The sequence below is a fragment of the Peromyscus leucopus genome, chromosome 14 (assembly GCF_004664715.2).
Source record: "Peromyscus leucopus breed LL Stock chromosome 14, UCI_PerLeu_2.1, whole genome shotgun sequence".
Classification (NCBI taxonomy): Eukaryota; Metazoa; Chordata; class Mammalia; order Rodentia; family Cricetidae; genus Peromyscus; species Peromyscus leucopus.
This window is the reverse complement of record NC_051075.1, coordinates 25,562,160-25,588,920: the sequence shown is the minus strand read 5'-3', so window position 1 is coordinate 25,588,920 and position 26,761 is coordinate 25,562,160. Positions and strand designations below refer to the sequence as shown.

Below are 26,761 nucleotides of genomic sequence, written 5' to 3'. Positions count from 1 at the left end.
CTCTTCAAGGAGAGGGTTGAGATCTTAAAAAGCAAATAAAACAACTTTCCATACTATAATTGCTATTAATGGAAAGGAGCCTACGCTGAATTAAGTAGTTCAAAACTGCTTGTTCATTATCGGGAGCTCCCTCACTACAAGGAGGGGAAAGAAAAACGTGAAAACAAAAACCAAAATCAAGAAGCCTCCTTGACTGGCCGCCGAAGTGTCTAGGAGGCACCTGCCGGGCCAGGAAGTGCTCCGCCCTCCCAAGCCTCTAGCGCGCCAAGGAATCTCAAACAGCAGACAAGCAAAGCAAAAACAAAAACAAACAACAACGAAAACGCTTAATTTCCAAGGAGAAAATCGGAGGTGGTTTCCAAATCCGTGTCATGCAGGGCTTGGCTGGGTAGCCCACTCAGCCGCTTGATCCCGGCCTGGTAACAGCCCTGAGGCTGACGCCCCCGGCTCCGCTAGGGAGCACAGCCCACAGCTCCCCCTTGCCAGGCGCCCAAGGACCCTCAAGGCGCGGGGCTCACACTTGAAGCCTGGGAACGCTCAGACAGGAAACCCACTTCCTCCTAAGCAGTTTCTTCCTAGCCGGATGAGAGGCGCCCAATTGAAGCAGAGTGATCCTCATCTACTAATATCCAGCGTGGCCACAAAGCGACCGGCCATTTACGCCGCCACTTTAGACAAAGATATTTGGTTATTCCCGGGGAAGCGAGTGCACTTTTGCATGGCCGAGCTCCGGGAGGAGGCGAGCCTCAGCCCAGCCTCCCGCCCGCTGGGTTGCGGCGGTCGAGATATTCGCCTCCTCCCGGACCGCGAGTTCCCCCGGGGTGGTTCAGACTCAGTTCCACTCGGCAACGGACCCGCGGGCGCTCACGCGGCTCCCCGGCCCGGCTCTCCCTGAAGCACCCGCAGGGAAAGCAGCGGGGATCAGGGCTGGGGGTACTGGGACTGTGAGGTCCTCGGAAAGTCAGCGCCAGCTTCAGAAGCCGGAGCATCATCCAGGCCATGGGCAAGGGTCAGGGGCACCAGGTTTGTTCGAGATGGGACAACTTCAGTGGTGGACTCTCAACGCTAATCCCCGCACCCTGGTCCTCCTAGCACAGAAGGCCGGCCGGGGTTCCTGCCTGGGCCGGCAGAGGGGGTGGAGAAAGGGAACGGTGGGGTGGGGTGGGGTGGGCTGGGGGGCTGGTCCGCTAGGGAGCCAGGAGCTTGGTGGGGGGGGTGGCGCGGGGATCGGTGACAGCCTCCCGAAGGCAGTCGTTCCCTTACTCAGCTCCCCCTCCGCCCGCTGGGATTCTCTCGGGGAAGGGGAAAGGGGGCGGGGAGCAGAGGTGTCCCTCTGACGGCGGCAGAAGAGGCAGACAGACTGACAGACACCCAGACCAACAGTGCAGCCCCAGGGTTCATCCCCCCCACCAGACTCGCACACTCTTTTGGTGGTGACTGGGGCTCGGCGCCCGCCGCGAAGCCCGATGTGGTCCGGAGGCGGTGGGAAGGCGCGGGGCTGGGAGGCCGCAGCGGGAGGGAGGAGCAGCCCCGGCAGGCTCAGGTGAAACCCCGCTCCCCGTACCTCAGCTCCCTCTCCCCAAAGACCAGCCCCCCGACCCCGGAACCCCGACCGAATCGGACCGCGGTTCCACTTGGTAACTCCCCAAGTTGGTTGCAAAGCAGCATTCACCTTCCTTCCTCCTTCTCCATCCCTCCCCTTAGGTTACTCTCTACCCCACCTCTGGCCCTCCCGCTCTCGGCTCCCTCCTCCTTTCCCTCCCCCGCCTTTTCCTCGTGCGCCACAGGCACCCCACAAAAATGGGGGTGGGGGTGTCCAAGGGAGGGGGGAAGTAATGCTTTGGGTCTCTCTCTCTCTCTCTCTCTCTCTCTCTCTCTCTCTCTCTCTCTCTCTCTCTCTCCTTTCTCTCTTTGAGACGTAAAAATCCTGACAAGTGAAGCTTAAAGGTGTTTACCTTGTCATCAGCATGTAAGCTAATTATCTCGGGCAAGATGTAGGCTTCTATTGTCTTGTTGCTTTAGCGCTTATGCCCCGCCTCTGGTGGCTGCCTAAAACCTGGCGCCGGGCTAAAACAAACGCGAGGCAGCCCCCGAGCCTCCACTCAAGCCAATTAAGGCGGACTCGGTCCACTCCGTTACGTGTACATCCAACAAGATCGGCGTTAAGGTAACACCAGAATATTTGGCAAAGGGAGAAAAAAAAAAAAGTAGCGAGGCTTCGCCTTCCCCCCTCTCCCTTTTTTTTTCCTCCTCTTCCTTCCTCCTCCAGCCGACGCCGAATCATGTCGATGAGTCCAAAGCACACGACTCCGTTCTCAGTGTCTGACATCTTGAGTCCCCTGGAGGAAAGCTACAAGAAAGTGGGCATGGAGGGCGGCGGCCTCGGGGCTCCGCTAGCAGCGTACAGACAGGGCCAGGCGGCCCCGCCGGCCGCGGCCATGCAACAGCACGCCGTGGGGCACCACGGCGCCGTCACCGCCGCCTACCACATGACGGCGGCGGGGGTGCCCCAGCTTTCGCACTCCGCCGTGGGGGGCTACTGCAACGGCAACCTGGGCAACATGAGCGAGCTGCCGCCTTACCAGGACACCATGCGGAACAGCGCCTCGGGCCCCGGATGGTACGGCGCCAACCCAGACCCGCGCTTCCCCGCCAGTAAGTGAGGCCGCCCCGCCGCGGGGCCGCGGGCTGAGCACCGGAGGCGCGGCGCTGGCCGGTTATGCTAGGCGTTGGGGTGGGCAGCCGGGCAGCATCGTCTAGGTGTGGGGTGCGGGAGCTGGACCTTCTTCCCCGCCACGCTGGGTTAGGGTTTCAAGAGAGGCACTTAGTAGAGATGGGGTCCGGCAGACAGGAGCTGGCACCCAGCAACCGCAGGCGCCAACTGTTGGCTTGGCGCGAAAGACTTTCAGGGTGCCTAGGGAGGCCCACCCTGAGCTGAGGGCTCGGGCCAGCCGAGTTGGAGGAAGCCCAGGCCTGGCCAGGAGAGAGGCCGCCCTGCTGGGACGCATCCCAGCGCCCAGCCGGGCTGCCTAGCTTTCTAGAAGTCTCTGGGCGGGTTGGAAGGGCGCACGGCTCTGGAGGAGGCTCTAAATGGGCCGAGCAGGTGTCCTCACCTCGAGCCCGCGAAAGAGAAGGCAAGAGGCCGAGAGCCTGGAAGCTGGGGCTTTTCGGAAAGTGACAACTCCCTTTTGCTAACTCTCTGCAGTTGGGGGTCTACCGTACGACCTAGCTCTCTGCACCCCTCCACCCCCACCCCGGGCTTCCCACCCGGCTTGGGCACGAAACGAACAGAAGCGCCCCGTTTCCCCCCACTGTACATTCTGATTCTAAAGAGACGCTGACACCGATGAAGGGTAGCTAGGCTTGAAACCCCTAAGCCCTTCGACGGCAAGGCCCGGGGAAGGCACTAGCCACTCCCCAGCTAGCTGGGCCTCCCTCGGGAAGGAGCCCTGGGCGGCCTAGGTGAGGAGGATGCCGTCGAAGGTTGGGGCCGACGGGCCAAGGGCCAGGAAAGCAGGCTTGGCCCGGCCCCGGCCCCAGCCGACGCTGTGCGTTTGTCGCTTACAGTCTCCCGCTTCATGGGCCCGGCGAGCGGCATGAATATGAGCGGCATGGGCGGCCTGGGCTCGCTGGGGGACGTGAGCAAGAACATGGCCCCGCTGCCTAGTGCGCCCCGCCGGAAGCGCCGGGTGCTCTTCTCCCAGGCGCAGGTGTACGAGCTCGAGCGACGCTTCAAGCAGCAGAAGTACCTGTCGGCGCCCGAGCGCGAGCACCTGGCCAGCATGATCCACCTGACGCCCACGCAGGTCAAGATCTGGTTCCAGAACCATCGCTACAAGATGAAGCGCCAGGCCAAGGACAAGGCGGCGCAGCAGCAACTGCAGCAGGACAGCGGCGGCGGCGGAGGAGGCGGCGGCGGCGGCGGGGGCGCCGGATGCCCACAGCAGCAGCAAGCTCAGCAGCAGTCGCCGCGCCGGGTGGCCGTGCCGGTCCTGGTGAAAGACGGCAAACCGTGCCAGGCGGGCGCCCAGGCGCCGGGCGCCGCCAGCCTCCAAGGCCACGCGCAGCAGCAAGCTCAGCAGCAGGCGCAGGCGGCGCAGGCGGCTGCCGCGGCCATCTCGGTGGGCAGCGGTGGCGCGGGGCTAGGCGCGCACCCAGGCCACCAGCCGGGCAGCGCGGGCCAGTCCCCGGACCTGGCGCACCACGCAGCAAGCCCGGCAGCGCTGCAGGGCCAGGTCTCCAGCCTATCCCATCTGAACTCCTCGGGCTCGGACTATGGCGCCATGTCCTGCTCTACCTTGCTTTACGGTCGGACCTGGTGAGACGTGGGACCCGGCCAGAGCCCCGCGCGGCCTCACCGCTTTCGCCTCTGCCCGCCCGCAAAGACCACCATTCGCCCGCTGCTCCACGCGCTTCGACTTTTCTTAAGAACCTGTTTGTGTTTAGACCAAGGAAAAAGTACACAAAGACCAAACTGCTGGACGCCTTCTTCTTCTTCTTCTTCTTCTTCTTCTTCTTCTTCTTCTTCTTCTTCTTCTTCTTCTTCTTCTTCTTCTTCTTCTTCTTCTTCTTCTTCTTCTTCTTCTTCTTCTTCTTCTTCTTCTTCTTGTTTCTTCTTCTTCTTCTTCTTCTTCTTCTTCTTCTTCTTCTTCTTCTTCTTCTTCTTCTTCTTGTTCTTCTTCTTCCTTCTTCTTCTTCTTCTTCTTCTTCTTCTTCTTCTTCTTCTTCTTCTTCTTCTTCTTCTTCTTCTTCTCTTCTCTTCTTCATCATCATCATCTTCCTCCTCCTCCTTTTCTCCTTCTTCTCCTCCTTCTTTTCTTCTCCTCCTTCTCCTTAATTTTCTTCCTCATCATCTTCGCCTTCGTCTCCTCCTCCTCTTTCTCCTTCTCCTCTCTCACTCTTTCTTTCTTCCTCCACCCTCCCTTCTTCCTTTTCTCTTTTCTACCTAAAACTTGTGGATTATTTTTAACATTTAAAAAATAGAAACAACCAAGCAAATACAACCCCTTATGGATTCTTTAAACAGAGAGGGACACAGAACAAACACGGGGTGTCTTTCTGGTGGTTCAAATCGGTTCCCAAGCTTGGTCCTCACACAGTTTCGGAGCCTGCTCTGTACTACCACGGCGGCCCTGAACTCTAAAGACGGAAAACTTCCCTCTGGATGCACTCTGCCAGCAAAGCGGACTTGCTTGTAAATACCAGGATATTTTTTCCCCCCAGAAGGGAGGACAGGAGCTGGAGAGGGGAAAGATTCTTCTGCATAACCCACTTGTACCCGTCACAAAGGAAGTGCCCCCTCCCCGGCGCCCTCTGGCCCCATAGGTTCAGTCCAGGCTGGCCCCTCAGAAATTGTTTTAGGTTTGATGTGAACATGTAGCTGTAAAATGCTGTCAAAAGTTGGACTAAATGCCTAGTTTTTAGTAATCTGTACATTATATTGTAAAAAGAAACCCAGTCCCGGTCCCCGGCCCCTGACTTTTTTTAAAGGGCATTGACAAACCTGTGCATATTATCTGACAGTTTGGTACTCGCAGCCTCCGTCTCTTTTTCTGTTGTAACTTATGTAGATATTTGGCTTAAATATAGTTCCTAAGAAGCTTCTAATAAATTATACGAATTAAAAAGATGCCTTTTCTGATTAAAACCCTTTCTTTTTGTTTGGTTTTTGATTTGGCTTTTAACGGATTGGGGGGGGGCAGGGGCTCATCGTTAAACCTGATGGGACCCAAATTACTGGGTTTGAGCTCGGGGATTTTGATTCTGACCAGGTAAGGAAGCCAGTTCCAGAGTTTCCATCCCACAAAAAGAGGGGATTTTGTTCAACTTTGAACTCTAGTGGAATAAAAATCTTGAGCAGTTTTGGGACCTTTTGATAGGATGAAAAGTAAACTACTTCTCTAGAAGGGGAGGTAGAGGAAGGAGGGGACAAAAAAAAAAAAACAATGGATTTTTTTTTTTTTCTTAAGAGCCAACCTTCTGTTTTTAGGAGTCTCAACAGCTGGTCTCACACTACTGACCCAATGTTTAAAATGGTCAGCCATTTAAAATAACTCTGTAGGTGCTATCATTTTTAGTAAATGAATTGCTTCTGTACATTTGAATTTCAAACCTATATTCCTAATTCCCACCTAGCCTCCTCACACTCAGTGTGGTTGGTTCTGAGTTTTATTTCAACACTCTAAAACAAGATCCCTCCCTGCTCAGGGATCATCCCTCCCCCCCCCCCCCCCCCCCCCCCCCGCGTGCCCCATCCTAGAACTCCCCATCCTGGCTTCTAGTGGCTACTTTGTCTTATCTCAGTGTGGACTTGGTGGCCAGCTTAGGGACGCCTCTAGCAAGACATTGGGAGCTGTTCTTTCACTCTTTATCCCAAAACTTTCAATACCTAGGCTCCTAAATCTTTGCAGCAATGAATCTTCTCCTATCCCCAACTTTCTATTACCCCCCCCCAAACAAAACCAAAATAACCTTAAACTGCCCCCCCCATCTCTGATTATTTTCTCCTCTCCACTAGCAGATACGTGTGCTGGGGAAACCATTAAGGTTGTGATGGGGGTGGGTGGTCCTGGCAAAAGAGTGGTTATGGACAGAGACAAAAACGACAGCTCCTTGGATGAACTGTTGCTTCTCGGGCGTCACCTCTGGCAAACCTGTGCAGACAAGGCAGTCTGTGAGCTGCAGATTGACAGCCCTGCCGGCCCTGGGTGCGTCCGGGGCGTGCAAGGGTTTGTGGTGGTCACTGATTGACTTTGGGCACATCTTGTGTTCATTTTCCACTCAGATGTTCAACTATTTTATTTTCCTTTCTCGACTCCCGTCTTCCCTCTTTCCTTCCTCTCCTCGCTGTCCTCTCCTCTAATAATTTTCCCTGTTCTCCACTCCATCCCTCCCCCCCAGGATCTTGGCTTTTTGTTTTGTTTCATTTTTTAAAATATGAACTTGGATCCAGCGGTCGTTTTCACTGATGTCCAGGGGATTTCTACTCTACCGTGCCTTGGGATTGGGCGCCAGGGGTAGCTTTCTTCCTCAGAAAACTAATTCTGGCTCTTGGGATGTGGCTTCTCATATCTTGAAGGTACTCTGATATTCTGAAAGGATGGTTGGTGGAGTCTGCTGAGAGTCCACATTATGGGGTGGTACTCTCGGCAGACCTCATATTTTGGAAGAACAAAACCAGGAAAGTTGAATCATTTCTGTTGGAATAGGCATCTGGGATTCTGGGACAAGGACTGCAGGCTGTGGATGCCTAGGGAGGCAGGTGTTGGCAGCTGCTGCTCAAACCCTAAGTGGGCGGTGAGTTTAACTCAACCAGTCCCACTAGCCAGTCCAGGCCCAGGCAGAGCCTAGCCGGTGGTAAGACACCACCCTGCCTTGCCTCCCTTCATTTTAGCGGAGTAACAACATGAGCCATGAGCATACTGTAGCACTCGGTCTTATTTTCCTTATGCTAGTTGGAGTTTCTAACAAATACATTTCTTCTCCAGCCGGCTTAGTTAGAAGTCTGTTTACTTGTCCCTGAAATAGGTGAATTCGGAGGGGTCTGGAGATGAGACCCAACAAACAGGGCTTTGGCCTTATCTTCAATCACTCTGATTCCTCCAGCTCCCGCCTAGGGTACTTGTGGCAGCTACTGAAGCAATCTTGGGACGCAGACTCTTTAGTAAACTAGGTGCCTAGTTTACTGTGAGAGCTTCCCACAGCTTGCGGACACCCTCCTCCCACACTACCTGCTACCGGGTCAGCATCTGGGAGGGCCGCTGGCTTATTTTAGGCTTTCAATAACTCAGGCTCAAGTTGGTTCTGGCCTCCCAGGAGAAGAAATAAGTATTCCGGAGATGCCCCTGGCACTAGAGATGCTAGAAGAGGGAAAACTTCCCCAGTGAGCCTACAGAACAAATGCCTTAGAAACTGTCCCCTGACAAGTACCTCACCCGACCCCAGGCCTCGATGGTTCAGGCAGTGGGGGTATTTTGCAGACAGCATCCTCAGCTTTGCTCCTCTTCCCCCACCCCACCCCAACCCCGCCATGTAAACACGAGGACTTTCTCGAGAGCCCTGGAGAGCTGCTCTAGTGGCGTCGGGGCCTGAAACCCCAGGCTTGGCTTGTTTGATGTTTAGCATCCCAAAGCGGCTCCCCACCCCCGCCCCAGCCTGGGAACCCCGAGCTGTGGGGCCGGGGAGAAGGGAAAGCAGTTCTCTCAGCTGGCGAGCCGTGGACTGGGCTGGGCTCAGAGAAGAGGCGAAAACAACAGGACAGAGATGCCCTGAGCAGGCAATGAAGGGACCCCAGGATGCTGTGGCCACCCTTAAGAACACAGCTGGGGTCCTCAAGGCCAGGGGGAAAGAAATGTCCCAGCTTGTGGGCGTACATTAGGGGTAGGAGGGCAGCCAGGTGGAAATAGCTTGGGTCCGGCGAGAGAAAGGTAAGCTGGGTCCGAGTTCATTTAGCGAGCATCGAGATGGCATCCCAAGTCTTCGGGCGATCGGGGCCTCGAGGAGACAGCGCTTCGGGCCACTGCTCAGAACTTGGCCTTTTTGGGGGAAAGACTTGCTTGGGAATCTTGCAAGAGATTTTAAAATGCTTCTGAGTCTGGACCTGGGAGCTCCAGTGACGATGCTTGGATGTGGTTTCGTAGTCTTTGATTTTGAAAGCCCAGGAAGATTCGCAGACTTTAAGAGGCCGCACACCCTTCGCGCTGCCGGGAGTCTGGGCGGCGGCGAGCGCTGCGGAGCTGTCTCAAGGCGTGAGTCTCTTCTCAGGCGATTCCAGATAAAGAGGAAATAAGAAAGAAAAAAGAAAATGACTTCCAACTCATTAGGGACCAGGTAAGGTCAATGCTCTCTCTATTATGTCTTTATCTTAAAAGCAGGTCAATTTAAGATAAGGGAAGGGGGAAAAATCCACAATCTGTGTGAACCTTGCTGATATAGGCTGACCCCTTTTCTGAGCTTAAGTAAGACGTTCATTTCTATAAACAAGGGAGTTGGGGGACGCTGCCTTGAATCCTGATCCGAAGTCTCCAGATTCTCTGGGCATAGCTTCCTCACCTCCTCCCCGTCCCTCCCCAGTTATGAATGTGAAGCTGGGTGAACAGCCGATTATGTTAGTGGGGACCAGGAAGCCCATTGGGAAATGTGAATCTGAGGTAACTTGATTGATTCTTTCACCGTTTGCTAGCTTGTTTTGAAAAAGTGGCCTAAGGGTATTAGGAAGGATGGGGATGTTTCTTGCTCAGTCTGTGGAGATGCCTGAAACCACCTTCCTCCAGTTCTACCTTACTGGCTGCTGTGTGCTTCACCGTGTGGCTTGTGGTCCTGGGGCTTCAGCTCACCTTCGGTGGCACCCAGTTTGGAAACCTCCCCAACGAAAAGTTTTCTGGTGCCTCTCCAAGTGAGTGGCTTTTGGAAGGTGTGGCCTCTTTCCAATCACCCTCTAGGTCGCAAGAAATTAGTATGGATGGAAGTAAAGCGTGTATTTTATTGAAGGGGGTGGGTCAAGGATTGCATGAACCCTCCTCACCCCCACTCCACATATTTGCATTTCTGAACTTTCTTTGATGGTGTCTTAAAGGAATGGAGGAAGAGCTGGCTCAGTGGGACCGTACAGCTTTTACACCGTCGAAAACTATAGTTGAAGTGGTGTCTGTATTTCTTTTCCGCAGTGACCTACTGTCAACTTGGAGGTTATTTAGATGCACTCCTGATCTTCTGTCTCTCTTTTGGATAAGTTCCCAATTTATTTCTGTGTCCTAGACATTTATTCCCTTCATTGTTAAGACTTCTTGAAGAATTTTGGATAAGATTTCAGTACATTTTTTTCTTATATAATTTCTTTTGGTTGTTGGTAGGACATTTCAGTAAAAGTTCATCACTGCTGGGGCAAGCTTGAACAATAAATAAAAATATAAACACAAATATTGTCAGTGCTAAGACTTAGTAAGTGAGCTCTTTCCTCCAATAGAAGGAGCCGTATCTGTTTCTACCTACTCTGTAAGTACAGATGTGTGTACAGATGTTTATGTATGTATACATAGACATATATACATATCTCTTCTACACATGTATTGATTTTATGTACCTTTTCAAAAGATTTTTCTAAAAAAAATTTCAACTATAGAACTGGATGTTACAGAACATATTAATTTGATTGGAGAAAGTTGAATGTATCCATTACCTCAATTAAGAAATCAAATAAAATTGTTTCCCTTAAAGATAAATTTTAAAAAGTCCTTAGTTTTTTTTTTTTTCCATATTGAGTTGGAGTGTTTATTTCTTGTCATGAGAAACTCTAGAAAATTACTTTTGCTTGGAGAAGTATGAACATTGGTTATCAAGGTGCCTCAGGCATATCTGTGTGCAAGACATATTTTGGCGATCTACAATAAAAGTTGTATTCTCTTACTGGACTGGCAATGTCTACAGCTAGATGAGTTGGTAAGAATGCTACCATCCAGCTAACAAAATCAAAACAGAACAGAAAGAAAATATTTCTGCTTTTTATTTATTTCAAATGGCCTCTCTTTGTTGGTCTTTCCATAGTAGTGGAAATAAGAGAGCCTGTCTGCATGCTGTGGGCAAACTCTGCCCTACCCTTGCCTCCTATATACTAAGAAATCTTGTCTTTGATAGTTAGCTCTTCAGTATCAGTAGCAGAGGCTGTTGGTTGAGTGTTAAATATTGTGTTTCCAGGACTTCGGGTGATGGCTGTTGGAATTTTTTTTCAAAGCATAAGAGATTATCCCACACATAACAAGAAGCTTTTCCAGGATGCCCTTTCCCTACAATTTGCAGTGTAATGAAATGATTCTGTAGGAAATCACCCAGAAACACCACATTCCTTTTTCAGTTTTTGCCTCCCAAGGATGTTGCTTGAGGTTTCCAAAGTGCTAGAGAAACAGGTTTATTTGTTCTGCATGCTACTGATTTACCTAATCTCCCTAGCATATACACTGCATACCATGTACACAGAGGTATGGACCTGAGAATTGCCTTAATGATCCAGGGTAGGTTCCTCTGAGCTGGTTACTTATTACACCCTAATTTAGAAGACCCAGAGATATTTACTGAACTGACTATCCTGCCTAGCCCAGGAAGTTAGAGTTCCATAGATGTTTCTGAGAAAACCACATTGCCAAACAGGCTTGCAGGGGCAGGCTACTTTGAGGGGGGGGGGATTAATTGTTTCTCCAGACCTGGCCACTCCTTGGTGCCTGGAGGTCTGCAGGCCCGTGTGGGGAATATAGGAGGTGGTAGGACTGAAGACTGGCAGCTTATTTCATGCCACGAATGGCGACCCCAGAATCAAAAGCAAGCACACATCTATCTCTGGACAGCCAGCCAGCCAGAAGTTGTGGCTAGTTAGCACTACCACCAAGCTTTGGTGGCCACTCCCTGGCTGCAATGTGGAGGCCAGGCTGAGTGTCAATTTTGAAAGTGCTACATTGTATCATACCCGCATTTGATAGAACAAGTAGAGCTTGGGTCTTCCTGGACAAACATGGCGCGTCTGTCTGCTTCATCCTGAAACTAAAAGGGGGAAAAATCTACTGGAAATACTTCACAAGCAGCCCATCCCTTCCTGGCCTGTCATGCAACACTAGATGGGGAGAAAGAGAAAACACTGAGATGTATGGTGGTATCCGAACACCTTAGCATTCACTTTTCAGGAGGAACTCTTGCTAACAATAGCAATGCCACAGCCACACCAAGTTAGTTGTTTGTTTTTGGTTTTGTTTTTTAAATCTTGCCATGGCTTATGACTCGGAGTCTATCTGTTGTGTGACTCTTATTGGTGTTTGTTTTCGCTTCCTGGCAAGGCAGGAAAAGAGGTGAAGGGAGTGGGAAGAAGGGGAGCAGAGGAGAGGTGAGAACCCCCCCCCCTCCCGTGCCTGGTGAAAGTGCGGACTTCTTTCCCTGGTTGTGAGGTCTGAGAGGTGCTACGTATAGTGGGTCAAATGCTGGGTAAGGTGTATGTGGTTTAAGGGTTAATGATGGCGGGGCTGGTCTGGAGCTGGCTGGGAGGCGCTGTGTGTATGGTGTGTGAGCTTTGGGCCATAACACAATGGTAACGTAATTATCTGGCTGAAACATGTTCCAATGGCAAGAAGTTGCAAAACAGATAGGTCTTCCTGAGAAAAGAGGGCGCTGGTTACAGAGGCCTGAAGCCATCATCCTTTCTTCAATACATTTTAAACAAGAGGATCTAGTGAGTGATTCTGATTCAATACACATAATCAGTTTGCAAGTCTTATTTCCATTTGAAAACAGGGCCATTTACAATCATAAGAGCCGGACACGCTGAAAGATACGGAGCGCATTAAGAGCAGATGATGGGTGATAGACTCTGTAGGCAAGCACTAAATATTTTCTTCTAGCCCCAGACCTGTACATCTTGTGTGTCTTTAGTCCCAGTGTAACATGAATGGAATATTCCTGTGGGATGCATAACTTATGCGCTAAAAAAAAAATGGCATTCTGTGATCAGGAAGGGGGGATTGGCCAGAAAGGTGCCATGTTAATTACGTTTACTGCTAGTCGTGTTTTTAAAAGGGTGTTGCCTAGAAGTAAAGTTCATGCGCTTGAGCCATGCAGTGCTGTACTTTGCGAAGGATACTAACTAGCCCGAGGCTTGGGGCAGAGGGACAGGGACTGGAAGAAAGCACAGGGACAATCCTTGCAATTCCACAGCTCAAGACGTGGGGGCCCTCTGCGGCCTGGTGACTCCAAATTGGTTGTCAGGGGTCTCAATGAAAAGTACAGAGCCTTTTCATTGAGCCTCTTGAAATCTCTCGCTCAAAACCAAGACAAGCAGCTGCCTGCAGCCTCCGACTTCCTGCCGGCACCCCCTTACCCAGCCCACCCTCCAACTCCTGCCCAAGGCTTTATTTGGTGCACCCGAGGCCCCTGCTGCAACAGCACCTAGCCTCACTTCCCCGACTTCCAGATCACTTCCGGCCCAACCCCAGCAGATAACCCTCGCCAACTCCACCTTAAACCCTTCTGGAAACTACACACACCCCCCTGGCATGCTCAAGAGTAGAAGCCCCAATGAATTTTGAACCCTAGAGCATATAAATATTATTTCACTGGGTCAGGATACTGATGCAAGGGTTTAACCTGAAAGGATCAAACAACAACACAACAACACCAAAGAAAACCTAAACAAGGGGGTGGGGAGGACGGGGCTGGAGAGATGGCTCAGCAGTTAAGAGCACTAGCTGCTCTTCCAGAGGACCCAGGTTCAATTCCCAGCACCCACATGGCAGCTCACAACTGTCTGCCACTCCAGTTTCAGGCGATCCAACACCCTCACACAGACATAGAGACAGGCAAAATACCAATGCACATAAAATAAAAATAAACAAACAATTAAATTTTTTAAAAAAGCAAAAGAGAAGAAAACCCAAAACAAGTCACAGCTGTTTGATGGGGGCACGGGAGAAAAAGACAGTTCAGTGGTTTCTCAGTTACCAATGCCTAACTTTCCAGTAGACTGAAACTCTGATAATGGAATGTGTCTCTTGTGTCCTTCATTTTTGTCTCAAATGGAGAATAATTCATGATAATTTGTGAGTCTTAGATTGGTGTCTTCTAAGAAAGTGTAATTTTAGAATTCTTTGTAAAGTGTTTTCCTCTCTGGGAAGATCTGGGAAGAACCAATGGATTAGGGATGGGCGAGGGTTTCTGCTCCCAGTTTTTCCTCAATTTTCTGCAAAGCTATCCTAAAACCAAAGACAAAAACCACCCCAGTATTCTCTCTTAAAGACACCAAAAGATAAGGACCACAAGTATCTAAAGACAGCATCCTCATACCTTCTCCATCACCCCCAAAGCTCTCTATGTTTTCTTCCCAGAACCTATCTGGTGGACAAGCTACAATCCTCTAGGAGAACCATCCATCTGGGGAGAAGGGATGGGGTGGCAGGAAAGGTTCAGACTCCCCAGTACTGAAAACTGGGGCGGTGGGGGGGGGGAGAAAAAACGATAGAGATCCTACAGCTGGGAAGAGGTGAGTATGAAGCTGGGATCAGCAGAACCTGGGACCAGCTAGAGAGTGGGCTTGGCTGGGTGGGCCATAGGAGCGCCATCACCTAGAGCCCCAGAGAGCCAGGCAGGCTCTCAGGGCAGGAAGCTTCAGCTCCCTAACGCCTTCACAAGGGTACAGCCAACAACTGCAGCTCCAGAAGTGGAGGCTGATCTGTCCTTATCCCTCCACACCCTCTGGGGCCAAAGGTACCAGGATCAGAATTTCCAGGCCAAGTCTTTAGGTATAGCTCCCGAGAGAGAGGAAACCTTAGCCTGCCTTCCCCAGGAGGCCTCCTAGGTTGTCTTCGGTTGAGTCCCCCAGGACCCCCTGCAGGGGCATCTTAATTCCTGTATTCATAGCCTGACTGCGACTTATCATCAGTTTGCTTCTTCCTCCCGTCCTCCCCTTATTTTCCGTCTCTCCGGTTCAGTGCCTGTTTTCCTTGCTTTCTTATCCAATTCCGGATTCAGAGCCGCAGTCCTATTTTGTAGGCAATTCAGTGTCATTTTCCTTAATGCCGGCACTAAAACGAAAAGCAGATAAAGTGGATGGGCTAAACTGTAAAGAATAAAAGCCAGCGAGGTCCTCATGGGAGGCCATTTGGGGAGTAAGAAGACCAGAAGAATGGCCAAGGTCTGCCTGTCAGGGGGGACATGCAAGAAACATTGACCGAGGAAGCAGAGAGGATCCTCTGTCTAAAGAAATTCAATTAATACCAGTAGCGGGAGGGGGCGGGAGGGGGCACAGCCCCTACATTCTTGCTGTGTCAGCATAGCCCCCCCCCCCAAGTGGAGGAGGAGCACCTCGATCTGGAATAGTCTGGGAGGGAAGGGGGCAACCCTAGAAGATACTGCCAGGGCGAACCACCTTGCCAGGACAAACTAAAGAGCCCCTGGTTTCAGTCCCAAGCCATCTTCTCTAGTCCATCTTGTTATTCCCACCTGGCAACTCTGGGCTCTGTGCCCCGAGGAAGTACACATCGGGTGGGTGGGGCTAGAAGCAAAAGATACAGTTATGGGCAGAGAAAATAGCAGCGGGTTTCTAAAAATATTTTTAAGTTAAAAAGGAAAAGAAAATGGCTTCTGGAAACTTCTATGGAAGCAGGCAAAACTTTCCTTGGAGACGTGGGTCCCCCACTACACCCCTCCCAAGCTGGGAGACATGCTTTTGAACCGACTAGAACCCCTTTAGTCCCTGCAAGTTTGGCCAGGAGGAGTCATCATGGGAAAGGGCGACCCAGATGCCTAGGAACAGGGTGGGAAGACTTGGCTGGGTCTAGGACAGGATCCCAGCTCATCACCCTCATTTTGGAGTCTTAAGCTTCCCAGGATGGAAGACCTCAATCCTCTGGGGCTGTGTTTTGGCAAACGCCGCCCCTCTTAAAAACGAAACAAAGCAAGCAAGCAAGCAAACAAACAAACAAACAAAATACAACCAACCACCACCACCAGAAACAACTGGCTAGGGCAGCTGGCTCCGCGGGACGCACACAGCCTCGGAGCCCAGAGACTGCCTGGGCCTGCTGGAGGGGCTCTACCCAGCCACAAGGAAGTCACCGCCCCGCTTCGGCTCCCTTAGGGGGCATCTCTGCAGCGCCGGGGCACCCGGACTCTTTCTATTTTAAGGGTCACACACGCTGTGAAGTATTTTAGCTGCATCACAACCTTTTAAATACCCCAGCATGACACTGCCTGCCTGAATAAGGGCCTCATTTGGGTGGTGACCGGCCGAGGCGCTCATTTGAGACGCTTGGGCGGCTGTGAAGCACCGGCTGACTCTGCACCGGCGGGGTGAGGTCTCCTGGAGGGACCGTGGCGCTGCGGGCCGGGCTGGGAAGGAGGGAGGCGGTCCAGGCTGCGGGGCCGTCGGCGGAGAGGTCGTCCGCGTCCGCGTCCGGAGCCCACCAGCCCCGGGCGGCTCCGCCGTCGGGCTTTTTCGAAGAAAAACCGGGCTCTGTGGGAACTCAGACAGCCCGAGGCTGAGGCCTGAGTCCTTCTTCAACACGCGGCTCTCCCTGCTTCCCTGGTTCTTAGTCTCTTGTTAATTTTGGAGGCAAAGATTTCCATCTTTGGGACGAATTTGTTTCATCTTTCCTAAATTCAGAAACGGAGTCTTCAAAAGTCTTAATGTGTGTGTGTTTACTTACTTATTTATTTTTTTTCTAGCGTTCAAATGAATGCGAAGCCACGGATCGAATCCTGTCACTCATTTGGGGTTAGCGTTTCCCGATATTTCACACGGAAAACAAAACTTGGGTCTCTCTTATTTGTAGTTGTCCTTAACCTTTGCAGCAACTGCTGTAGATGCGGCTCTGGCCATTCTCTAATAGATTTTACCAGGGACGGGTGACAGAGAACTGATTTCTTTTCTATTAGGGTTTAGCACATCTTTGTTGAAGGCCTGTAGAACGACCAGGGATTAGATTTGCATCTCTTAGACGCCCTGTGTGGTCTTTGTGCGAAGCTTGTAACTGTTAAAAATGACTTGTTAGGAAGCGTGTGGGCTCTCAGCGCTCTCCTTTTGACAGAAGGATTGAGAAATTCAGATTGGCCCTGTAGGATTTAGCCTGCAGATTCCACCTGAACCCTAAGCAATTAGACCCTAATCTCACTGCAATCATATTTGAGTTAGGATTTGTTGCACTCTGTTTACTTCAATTAAAAGCAGTGGAATAATTTTTTTTTTTCCTTTCAGCTTTTAAAGTGAAGTCTTCAGGAATAAAAACCTCAGGACTTTTTAGAAACGGTTTTGGTAGCGATGGGGCTTTTCTTGTGAGCTTTCCTCCTTGGCCCTCTTGCCCGTCCCCTCCCCCACTTAAATTATTCTTCTCCTGTTGCTCGCTGTCTCTGGGATCATCTTCCTGGAGGTTGAATTCGGGTCGCGACGGACAGCATCGAGAGGCTCCCAGCAGCGAGAGGCGCCCTTGCAGGGAGAGCACCGGGTTGGGAGTGGGGGGAGGGCTCGTGGCGGGGGGGAGTCCCCACCAAGGCGCTTACACCGGGCTCCACGTGGAGCTTCCCCGCCGGTGCGCGCCCAAACCCTGCTGCCTGCGTAGGCTCCGCCGGGCAGTAGGCACCCAGGGCAGTAGGCACCCACCCGCTAACGCGTCGGTCCTCTTGCGGTGGATCCGGGCAAGGTCGGTGTAGCAAGGTGGAGGCCCAGTTCTCACAGTCCGGGAGCCTGGTGGGATGCTGCCTTCTGACCAGTCCGGCTGTCCCCCCCCCCCCCCCCCGCCCGCCCCATGCCCCAGGGAGAGCTTCCTGTGTTGTTGGGGCTTGGATTTAGCTCCGGGCCTAAGGTCCTCCTGCGCAGAGTTGGCCAGCCCAGGGAGACAGACGTGCAGTGGTCTTCTCTTGGCCAGGTACTCTTTTGCACTGGTATTGGCTAGGCTGTCTTCTGCCCTGGGTCTCCTAAAGCCAATGACCCTCCAGAACAGAGCCCTCAATTCTGATCGCCAGATTCCAGAGGTCCAAAGCCAAGCCTGTCTGGGTGATGCCTCCAACCAGGGTTGAGGGGGGCTGGTCACTTAGTCCTTAGGCAGCTCCAAGGAGTAGCCTGTAGTTTCTGTTAGGTCAGCAGAAACCGGGATTTGTGGAGAGTTTATGACCTTCATTGTTTAATCCAGGAGACTGTCCCTTTGATCATTTCAGAGCATTTCTTCATTGGGGAGCTAGCAAGGACTCCAGAGTCCTTCCTGCTTCTTCCATTTTGATTCATGACTTACCCTCTCCTAGTTCATCTGATTCTGTTCCTCAAATCACCTTTCCAGCGAATACTATAGACAGTCAGCACAGAACGTAAACACAAGGAGGACTTCTCACAAGGAGGGCTTCAGTGCCGTTTGTTTTCAATCCGAAAGAGGACCTCGGCACTTCTAAAGGCACGCTCTGACTTTTAAGTGGTTCTTTCATGGTCACTTGTCCCAGGGTGGATATTTTAATTTTTCCTTTGTTTTTGAATCCATCAGAACGAAGAAAGAAAGACATCCTGCAAGCTAACTGTCTGCGATTGTGACTGAAATTCTTTAAGTGGGGAGAAAGCATTTTGCTGATACTAACTAAGTATTAAGTACCAAGTCCAAAGTCTAGAGCAGTATTAACTGGTTTAAGAAAGTAATGCTTTCTCAAATACGTATAAAATAGGCCATGCTGTTAGGATAATTGTTATTCTTAGTTACTATGAATGCCATTAAGAATTTTTAAGCATAAAAAAAAACAGAAAAATTCTTTTCTGAGCTTGGATGTGGGAGAATATAATTGGAGGCGGGGGAGAAGAAGAGGAGAGGGTTGAAACAGTCATCTCTTTGAGATCTACCAAGAGAAATCTTGATGGACTACTGAGTGAGGATCCCAGGTTCACACCCGCTCTGTGTGTAGTTTAGTGCACCCTTTCATTTGTGAATAGGATCTGTATCAAAACCCTAGTGTGACCATGACAATTGGGTAATCACACACAAGGCATCTTTGCTAATGGAGAGATTCTGTAAATATGTTTCTAGTGAATGCAGAGATAACTGTCCCAGTGAAAGGGTCAGGTGCCACAAATCATAGACTACTCTGCCAAGGGTTGCCAGCCATCTGAGGTTTGGAGGGACATTAACTGCCTCTACATTCTCAGAATACTCTCCTCCGTTTGTGATTTCTCTTACTTGACCCTACTCTGTCATTAAAAAGCTGGCAGGCACAATCAAGGGCGAGCAGGTTGGCTACCTACCCTCCTGGCAGCGCTCCAATAGTCCCATTTAGCTGCCAGGAGACAGAAAGAGGAGTGAATCACTCCTGTCATCCTGAAGTAGCATCTAGAAGGGACCAGGACACTTCCATGCGGATTGCAGGTCTGCCATAGCCCCTGTTTACATCTTCCACCTCAAATTTGGAACAGACCCCTGGGATAATTCTTGGAAAGAGCCAGAAGGAAAAAAAAAAAACAAGAAGTGACTTAGATAAAGAAATTCTCCCACAGTTCCTTGGGAAAGGAAGTTGTGTCCTACTAGACAGCCTTAGTTTTGAAAAGTACCACCAAAGTAGGATTCTCATGACTGATAGAGGCGAAAATCCAGGAAGTCCCCCTCGTTAGATAGTGGTGAATACCGCAGAGAAAATCAAGGACTGTCAGTGAAATTTGGAGGAGTGTTATTTCATGTCAGTTGGACAAATTTCTGACTTAGAGCATTTGCTTTAATAAAGGTTTTTTCCCCCTACTAAATCCATTAGAGATTAGGCACTGAACTTTCAGAGAAATGTGAAAATGGGATTATATCGAAAGGCTTTTTTTTTTTTTCCTACCTCAGGTTGAAATAAGGTACTATTTGTCACATCAGGGGCACTGTAAAATCAAATACACTTAATCTCAAATATCAGCTTTCTCTGTGTGAGGCTACAACATGTAGGAGTGCATCATGCAGGAGTTCTACATGTGAAATAAGAATGTGAAGGTCCTCTTGGTTGGGAAGATAGGCCCTCTTTCTCGTAATCTCATTTTGGAAGTAGTTTGGGGACATAAAATGAGCTATTATCACCAAAGGTAAAGCCATAACTTGCTAGTAGGTACCAAGAAAATCCCATGGGCTTCACTGAATTTTTCCCCCACAGGGAACTTGCCTACATGAGAAGGCCTGTAAGACATTTGAACAGAAAAGAAAGGTACAATTCATTGAAGTGTGAGTGTTTGGGAGAGCTAGAAAAATGTATTCTTTAAATAATATTTTCTAATATTCTAAGGGGATCTCTAGATGTAAAATGTAAAAAACTCCAAATTTAATTTTCCAAAATTATACTACCATATTAGTATATTCTTAAAGAACAGAGATAGATATTAGTCAGCTACATTACCAAAGGAGGAAAATATTTTAAAACCAGATGACAGATTTGTACTTTATAACTTAAACAATACTGAATGATGAACAGTCTTCCATGTTCATTAAGCAGAAAGAAGAGAGAATGTCTGTAAAAGTGAATAAAAGAGACTTATTGAACAAATATGCCTAACCTCCATTTTATTAGCTGATAATACAAATTACTGCTGGCTCTTGCTCCAAGAGCCGTCTTAATGTAATAAATTCATTTTAGAGCCTTAGTAAAGCTGAAGTCCCTTTGAAACTTTGTGAGGAAACTTCAAATGGCTCCACCCAAGTTGAAGACATTTTTTTCTTGCTTACTAATTATAAAGTTGAAATTTTTGCTCAAGAACATTTTCCAGCTTGACTAACACTTTCTGACAAGTTTTTCTTTCAAGATGACAGAGAGCAAAAGACAAGCAGGAAATTGTAAGTGTATTATGACTTAGGTGGTCACATTCCATATCCATAAGTTCAAAGTGGTAAAACCACCAGTTTTTTTCTTTATGTCCCTCCTGTTTATACCTTGCATAGTGCCTTATACATAGCGTTTTTTGAACAAACACTTTTTAACTCAGTTTGTGAAATATTCTCATTATTTCTCTTGTAATTCTTATTAGTATCGTCTTCTTCCTCTTCCTCCTCCTCTCCTTTTTTCTTTGAGGCAGGGTCTCACTATGTAGCCTTGGCTGTCCTGGAACTCATTATATAGGTCAGGCACACCTCAAACTCACAGAGATCCGCCTGCCTCTGCCTCTGCTGGGACTAAAGGTGTGACTCACTATGCTTGGCTATGATATATTCTTCTTTTAATGCTAATGAAACAGAGTTCTAGGTAGTTTTGATAACAAATAAACATTTGAAAATGACAGGGGGGAGAAAAGGCCCATCCTTTGCCAATTGATAAGAGAGAATTCTGGTATTTTCCTATTCGAATTATGACGGTGTGGTATGATATTATTTTGTTCAAAACAAGCATGAAATCCCAGATGCAACACACAGTGAATTTAAAGAAGAAACAGCTTTGAAAGCCTTAATCTTTTGTTACATTTCAGATGTAAACCCACTAGAGAACACTCATCATCCAAGATTTTACCATCTTAAAGACGGCCTTCTTCTGAAGTGATAACAGAACTAGAAGTCACAAACACTATTGCTCCTTATGCAATAGATTTGGAAACAGATTGGCATGGCCTCCCCAAAAAAGAATTCAAAAACTAGTGCTGATTGTTAGTCTTAATCCCACATAGGGCTGATTTAGGAAGGTGGCCCACCGAGGACCACTGAACTGTGTTCCTAACTTCTGTCCCTCAGTGAGTACTCCTCACATTTTAGTGTGTAGCTTGAGGGCACACTGGAGTCAGTGGAGTGAATGGAGTTGGTGGGTGGGATCGTGAGTGTAGAAGTGGTCTTAAGCCTGAGATACTCTGTGCCTTCTCTCAGCCCAATGGGCTACTGGATGGCCTCTTTCTTCATTAGAGGGCCTGGCTCAAGATTATTTACAGTTTTGAATGGTGAATATGAGGGTATCATTTCATGTCACCATTTATTGATGAACATGAGAGTATCATTTCAAGTGGGAAATATGTTTATGCACCGAGGAAATCCCTAGCTTCCCTGAGCAATCTCTCATAGCAGACATTTGTATCTAGGCAGTGTTTATTGATCAAGATGGGCAAGACTGGATAGAGTCAAAGTAATAGTGACAGCATCCCAGAAACAGGAAATCTTTTATCTGCATTCCACTCCTCTAAACCAGAGAGTCCTCTTTTAAAGCACTCACTCGGTGTAAAGGTAATGTTGATATCTAAATATGTGTTTACAGCCTTCATGGATTTCAAGTGGTCTTTCAAGCTGTATTCCTACTAAGAAATGGAAATGGTGGTGCATTTCTGTAATCTCAGCACTTGGGAGGCTGAGGAAGGAGGGTTAGGAGTTCAAGGTCAACCTCAGCTGCATAATGAGTTCAAGGCCCTGTCTAAAACCAAACAAACAAATAAAATTTAAAAAATAAGGGAAATCTCTTTATCAATGTCTAGAACAAATAGTGGCCCATTCTTAACTCAAGAATTCACTCTTCATTCACATGAAGGTAAGGGGTTGGTATTTCAAACCTGATATCAAAGTCAATTCACTACCATGAGAGAATGATTTAAAAAGTCTTCTTGGGGGAGGAGTTGATAGAAGCTCGGACCAAGTTGCTTCAAATATCCTGTTGTTAACATATAACCGGTTTAGAGATTATAATGGAAAAACTAGGGATATGATACCAAGACAAAGGTGCTGAGATAAAGTACAGTAGTCTACTTATTGATTCATTTATTCAGTCAGCAAACATTCATTGAGTGCTCACCCTAGGCAAAACACTAACCTTGGAGAGAAAGGTAGGTCTTTGATCTCAAAGACACTGTGTGGGAGAAGATGGATTTTTTCTTTTTTAGACAGATAATTACAGTTCAGTGCAAAAGGGAGTCATTCAAAGTCCAAAACGCAGTAGTACCTCAGGGGAAGATGTACCTTTGTCTGGCAGGAGGAGGAAAAGTGATGTTTGAGCTCACTCCTAATGGAGGTAAAAGGTATTCTAGGCAGAGGAGATGATATGCGCAAAGCCCAGAGGTGATGGGGAAGCCTGCCATTGCCAGAGAATCATACCTACTTTGTATTACGGAGCATAAACTGTAAAGGGAATGTTGGAAGTAAAACTGAGGGGTGGGTCCAAGTTAAAAGTTAAAGACCTTAAAGAAGTTAATATTTTATCTTGTGTACCAGACCAAAAAGCCATTGTAAATATCTGAACATAGAAACACGTTCTAGGAAAGCCATGCCATCCGAAGAATAGAAAATATAGATTGAAAATAAGAGCCTGTGAGTAACAGTAGTTTTCACAGCTGCTGTTGTGGTGTAAGGGTGCTAAGGAGAAATGCACTTCATTAAATAGATCTGCGCCCTAGAAGCAGGGCAAGAATGAAAGCATAAAGGTATTTTCTAGAGAAATATTCTTTTCTTTTTAAAAAAAGGAAACGACTTCTCACACATTGCAGTGGTTGTTAATTTTAGTGTGACCTGCATGTACCTTTAAAATACATGCATTGTTTTACTTATGTGATTGGCAAGTAACTGAGTGGGTGTTTCTATTACTGTAGCAAAGACAGCATAATTGTAGCAAGAATGCTACCCGGAGCCAGCTGACTTGCCTGCCCATCTCACTTTTCAGTCTTTGAAGGACTTTGAGGAAGTTGCTGCATCTCCCTGAGCCACCCTGTCCCTCTTTGTAAGGTGAAGAGCCCAGTGTAAAGGACCCCGGACTCACAACTTTTCATCCACTAATCGCTCCTAATGTTCATTTCTTACTTCATCTTAGTACTTTTTATTTACTTAATTTTTATTTTTTTTTTCAGTTTTAAGAGGGATAGAAGTATTTCAGAGATAACTCCTCCCCCAGGGTGTCATTTAAGTACAATTCCATTTTTGTTTCTCCATGCTTAACTCATGTAGCCTTCTCCCAGGCAGGGGTGAGGATGCTGGTTGTTTTGAAGCATCAGGCTTACTGCTCACATGAATCACATTGCATCTTCAGATGAACAAAAAGAGGAGTACTATTTAATCACTTCCTAGGCCTACTCAGCTAAATGGACAATTTAAGCTCTAATATTTCGGTTATGGATTTTCCTGTCCAAAATGATTCTGTTTGACTCAGGTCAAATAATTGGATGGTCTTAGGAAAGGTAGTATTGTAAAAAAACTGAGGTCCTTGAAATGACTGAAAGTGTGCTGCTTCTAACTACAGCTCCTTATTTAAACTTGTGTATTTCTTTGGAAACTTGCTGTTACTTAATGCTTTTTCCTTCCCACTTAAAGGCTGTTTACTTTATTCATGTATCTCCTAGTGCTCCTGGAACTCCGTGGGGTTTGTACCTACAAAACATCACAGCAGAACCATTAGTAGGCTGCAGAGACATGCAGGGGTCCCAGAGCAAATCAAAATGTTTTTTTAGTGTATGACATGTTTGAAGTTGGTGAAAATTCATGACTTCTCTCCATCAGGCCTGTCTCAGATTAAGTCATCAGAGAAAGGTGAGTGCAAAGAATTTCATTTAATATTTTAAAATTCTGGAATCCTTCCCATTGCAAAGAATCCATGCAAGTTTCATGGATTTGTTTTTGGCTCTGTTCTCTTTAGTAGTTTGATTAAAAAGCAAAAGAAAATTAGTGGTTCACAGTTGCCTTTCAGAACTTCCTGCTTATACCATTGCCCAGATATACAACTTTTAAAGAGAAATCGAAATGTGGTTTGAGAATATAGTCACCAAATGCAAATATGCAAAATATGTGTGAAAGACTACATGAGTACCGTTAACATTTATTACTTCTTATGGCATAGAAATAGCTTCAAATGTATCTTTCAAAACGGAAAATAAAATATTCAAGAAAATCCTAGGAAATAAAAGAACCCAAAAGGCTGCAGATATAGTGATCAGCTGTTATTAAGTAAAAATCCATTGAAAGCCAAATAAAAGGCATTGTGTAGTGTGTCCCGGCTAAAGCTGAGAACACAAGAGCATCGTAGTTAATTAGAACCAATCAACGGGATGCTTTGCGACACCTTTCACACGAGTACACCATCTGATCTTCACGGTCCTCATTTCCCACAGTGTTGTTGCAGAAAGGACAGGAAGGACATATTTGACTCACTACACTTCGTGACACATTTTAATTTCTCTTCCCTCTTTCATTCTTTTTAAGTAACTGGTTTGGAAATAAGATCTTGAAAAACAAAAATCCTCTAATGAGAATCTGACTCAAAGTTTTGTTTTAATTTTATCTATGTATTTGAGCATGAGAAAAATACTGATTTTTTAAAAATAAAGTTTAGATTATGAATTTGAATTATTATATGCGTTTTGTATGACTGTTGTAGTTGTGGGGGAAAAAACCCTGAGCCTATCCTGAGCCACTGAATACAGGGGTATTATGAATGATTATTATATTGCAAGTAGTTATCACATTACACCTATTCTCATAATTAACACAGTACTGAACTAAGTTAACTACATAATATTGACACTATCTATCTTAAGGGAAGATACAGGACTTAACACTGGCCTGTTTTCACAACTCGTTGAGTGCTTGCTTTTACCCAGAAAAACTTAGCCTTAGGTTGATTTCTTATTCTCAGGAAAAATATTGCTAGGGAAAAATACTGCTTTTATCCCATTTTCATGAAGTTCACAGTGTGTTTCTTGTAAGTGGTATTTAAAGTTCTGCCATGTATCCTACATTTAAAAAAAAAAAAATCTGGTGTTGGTTTGCTGTTCATCATCCAACCTGAAAGGCAGACTATTCTGAGCCACTGAAGGGCTTCAGAACATTTAAAAAATAACCTATGAAAAAATATTCACACGTTTTGACAAGCATTTCTTGTCAAGGTTTGCCCCCCTTTAAAAAGCTAGTTTGTGAACAGCTAGCAGACAGCCTTTTTTTGGAGGCATAACCAGCAATAAAACCGGTGCTGTTGCTCTCAGTGAGATGTCTTAGTTAGAAGTCTATGGTCCAGTCTCCAGGGTTTACAAAGCATGGCTTGTCCTTGCAAACGAGCCGCTCTCAAACTCCTCAGCCATCTCCTGGTAGAAGGAAACATGCTTTGGAGGAAAGCTAAGCTGTCTGGCTTTTGTTTATTTATTTATTTTTTTCTGGTCTGCATATTGTCTCCTCTTACTTCATACAAGATGTGGCTTTTTCCCTCTTCCTCGGCAAACCCATCTCAAAAATAAATAAATAATAAATAAATAAACAAACAGGGAAAAGAAAAAGGCCTTTGCTAAATATTCCCTTTCTTGAAAACTCATATGCCTGCAGAAAGAAAACAAGTTTTGAGAACCATCCTCTGCCTAGCATTAACTGTTTCTCCTCTTTGCACAGGTTTACTCTCCAGCTCGGTGAGAGGGTGCATCTGTGACCCTTAGCAAACCTACCCTTCAGATCACCAGCCTCAGGACAAATATTTTAGTTTGGATAATCATTTCACACATAATAACATAAAAGTATGGTGGGATATGATTTCCTTCTGCTATTAACGACACAGTAACACTTGTATTTAACTCAAGACGGCTGCATTTGTCCTGCAGGGCTGGCTGTAAGTGTTAGCTGCTTTCCCAGACAGCCGTTTCTGTAAGTATCAGCCCGAAGTTTGCTCTGTTGCCCACACATTGATTTGTAGGAGTTTGGGGTAATCGTGGTCTAAAACATGCATTACGAAAACTCTGCTTACTTTTAAAAAATGGCATTTTTAAAGCAAACAATTTAAGTAGAAAAGTCATTTGATAAAAATAATTGGTTCAGCCGAAACAGGGCTCACATTCTTCTGCCAGATAATGATTCGGTTGCGACTCTAACCTCAGTGGTATTCATTAGACACAGTTCTCATTCAGCTTAAAGTCCTGGGTGAGTGGGTGGGGGAGTGAATTGGTTTAAAAATAATTTTAAAGAAGTAAACAAACGTGGGGGTGGGTGGAATAAAATCTCTATCAGATTGACTTTATGTGATTTGGTTCCTCAAAAATTTTCTCAAGGGGTGGGAATGCCCTCCGCTTCACGTCAGGACAAGAGCGCCTTTTAAACTGGAGAGCTTGAAGAAAAGACCTTTGCTTAACAGATGGTAAGTTAACTGAGCCTTAAAAAAATGATCCAGATTACAATATTAGGAAGACACTGAAGTTTCATAACTTTGGAACTCATGTAATGCTGGTCTCTAATAAATGGCACCTTTGGAAAAATAGTAAAGCTGTTACAAGCAACTTCTGGGACTTGCAAGTCCAGGATCAAATTATTTTATTGTTTCTTTGGCTTTCTTAACTTGGGGAATTAGGAAAAATTATATATTTTAGATTGTCTTCAGG

The 26,761-nt window shown here is 47.3% G+C and overlaps 1 protein-coding gene and 1 long non-coding RNA gene across 3 annotated transcripts in view; both read left to right on the top strand.

The window, feature by feature from the left end:
- The first annotated feature begins 1,197 nt into the window (after positions 1-1,197).
- Positions 1,198-4,558, top strand: Nkx2-1 (NK2 homeobox 1). Its single transcript, XM_037210555.1, has 2 exons — positions 1,198-2,655; positions 3,568-4,558. The coding sequence occupies exons 1-2, from the start codon at positions 2,283-2,285 to the stop codon at positions 4,320-4,322; spliced, it is 1,128 nt and encodes a 375-aa protein (XP_037066450.1). The 5' UTR covers positions 1,198-2,282; the 3' UTR covers positions 4,323-4,558.
- A 3,528-nt stretch (positions 4,559-8,086) lies between these two features.
- The window catches only part of LOC119088976, a 30,043-nt gene continuing 11,368 nt past the window's right edge, over positions 8,087-26,761 (top strand). The window contains exons 1-3 of one of the 2 annotated variants that reach the window (XR_005092737.1): positions 8,087-8,829; positions 25,991-26,033; positions 26,435-26,520. This is a non-coding gene — a long non-coding RNA (uncharacterized LOC119088976). Of the gene's footprint in view, positions 8,830-20,594; positions 26,034-26,434; positions 26,521-26,761 lie in introns of those variants that run through there. The other variant, XR_005092736.1, reaches the window with a different exon arrangement.

Bases quoted from the DNA above. Each gene is read 5' to 3' on its own strand.
- Nkx2-1 (XM_037210555.1), top strand. From the start codon at position 2,283: ATGTCGATGAGTCCAAAGCACACGACTCCGTTCTCAGTGTCTGACATC. The intron at 2,656-3,567 runs GTAAGTGAGGCC...TGTCGCTTACAG, and splicing joins AGACCCGCGCTTCCCCGCCA to TCTCCCGCTTCATGGGCCCG.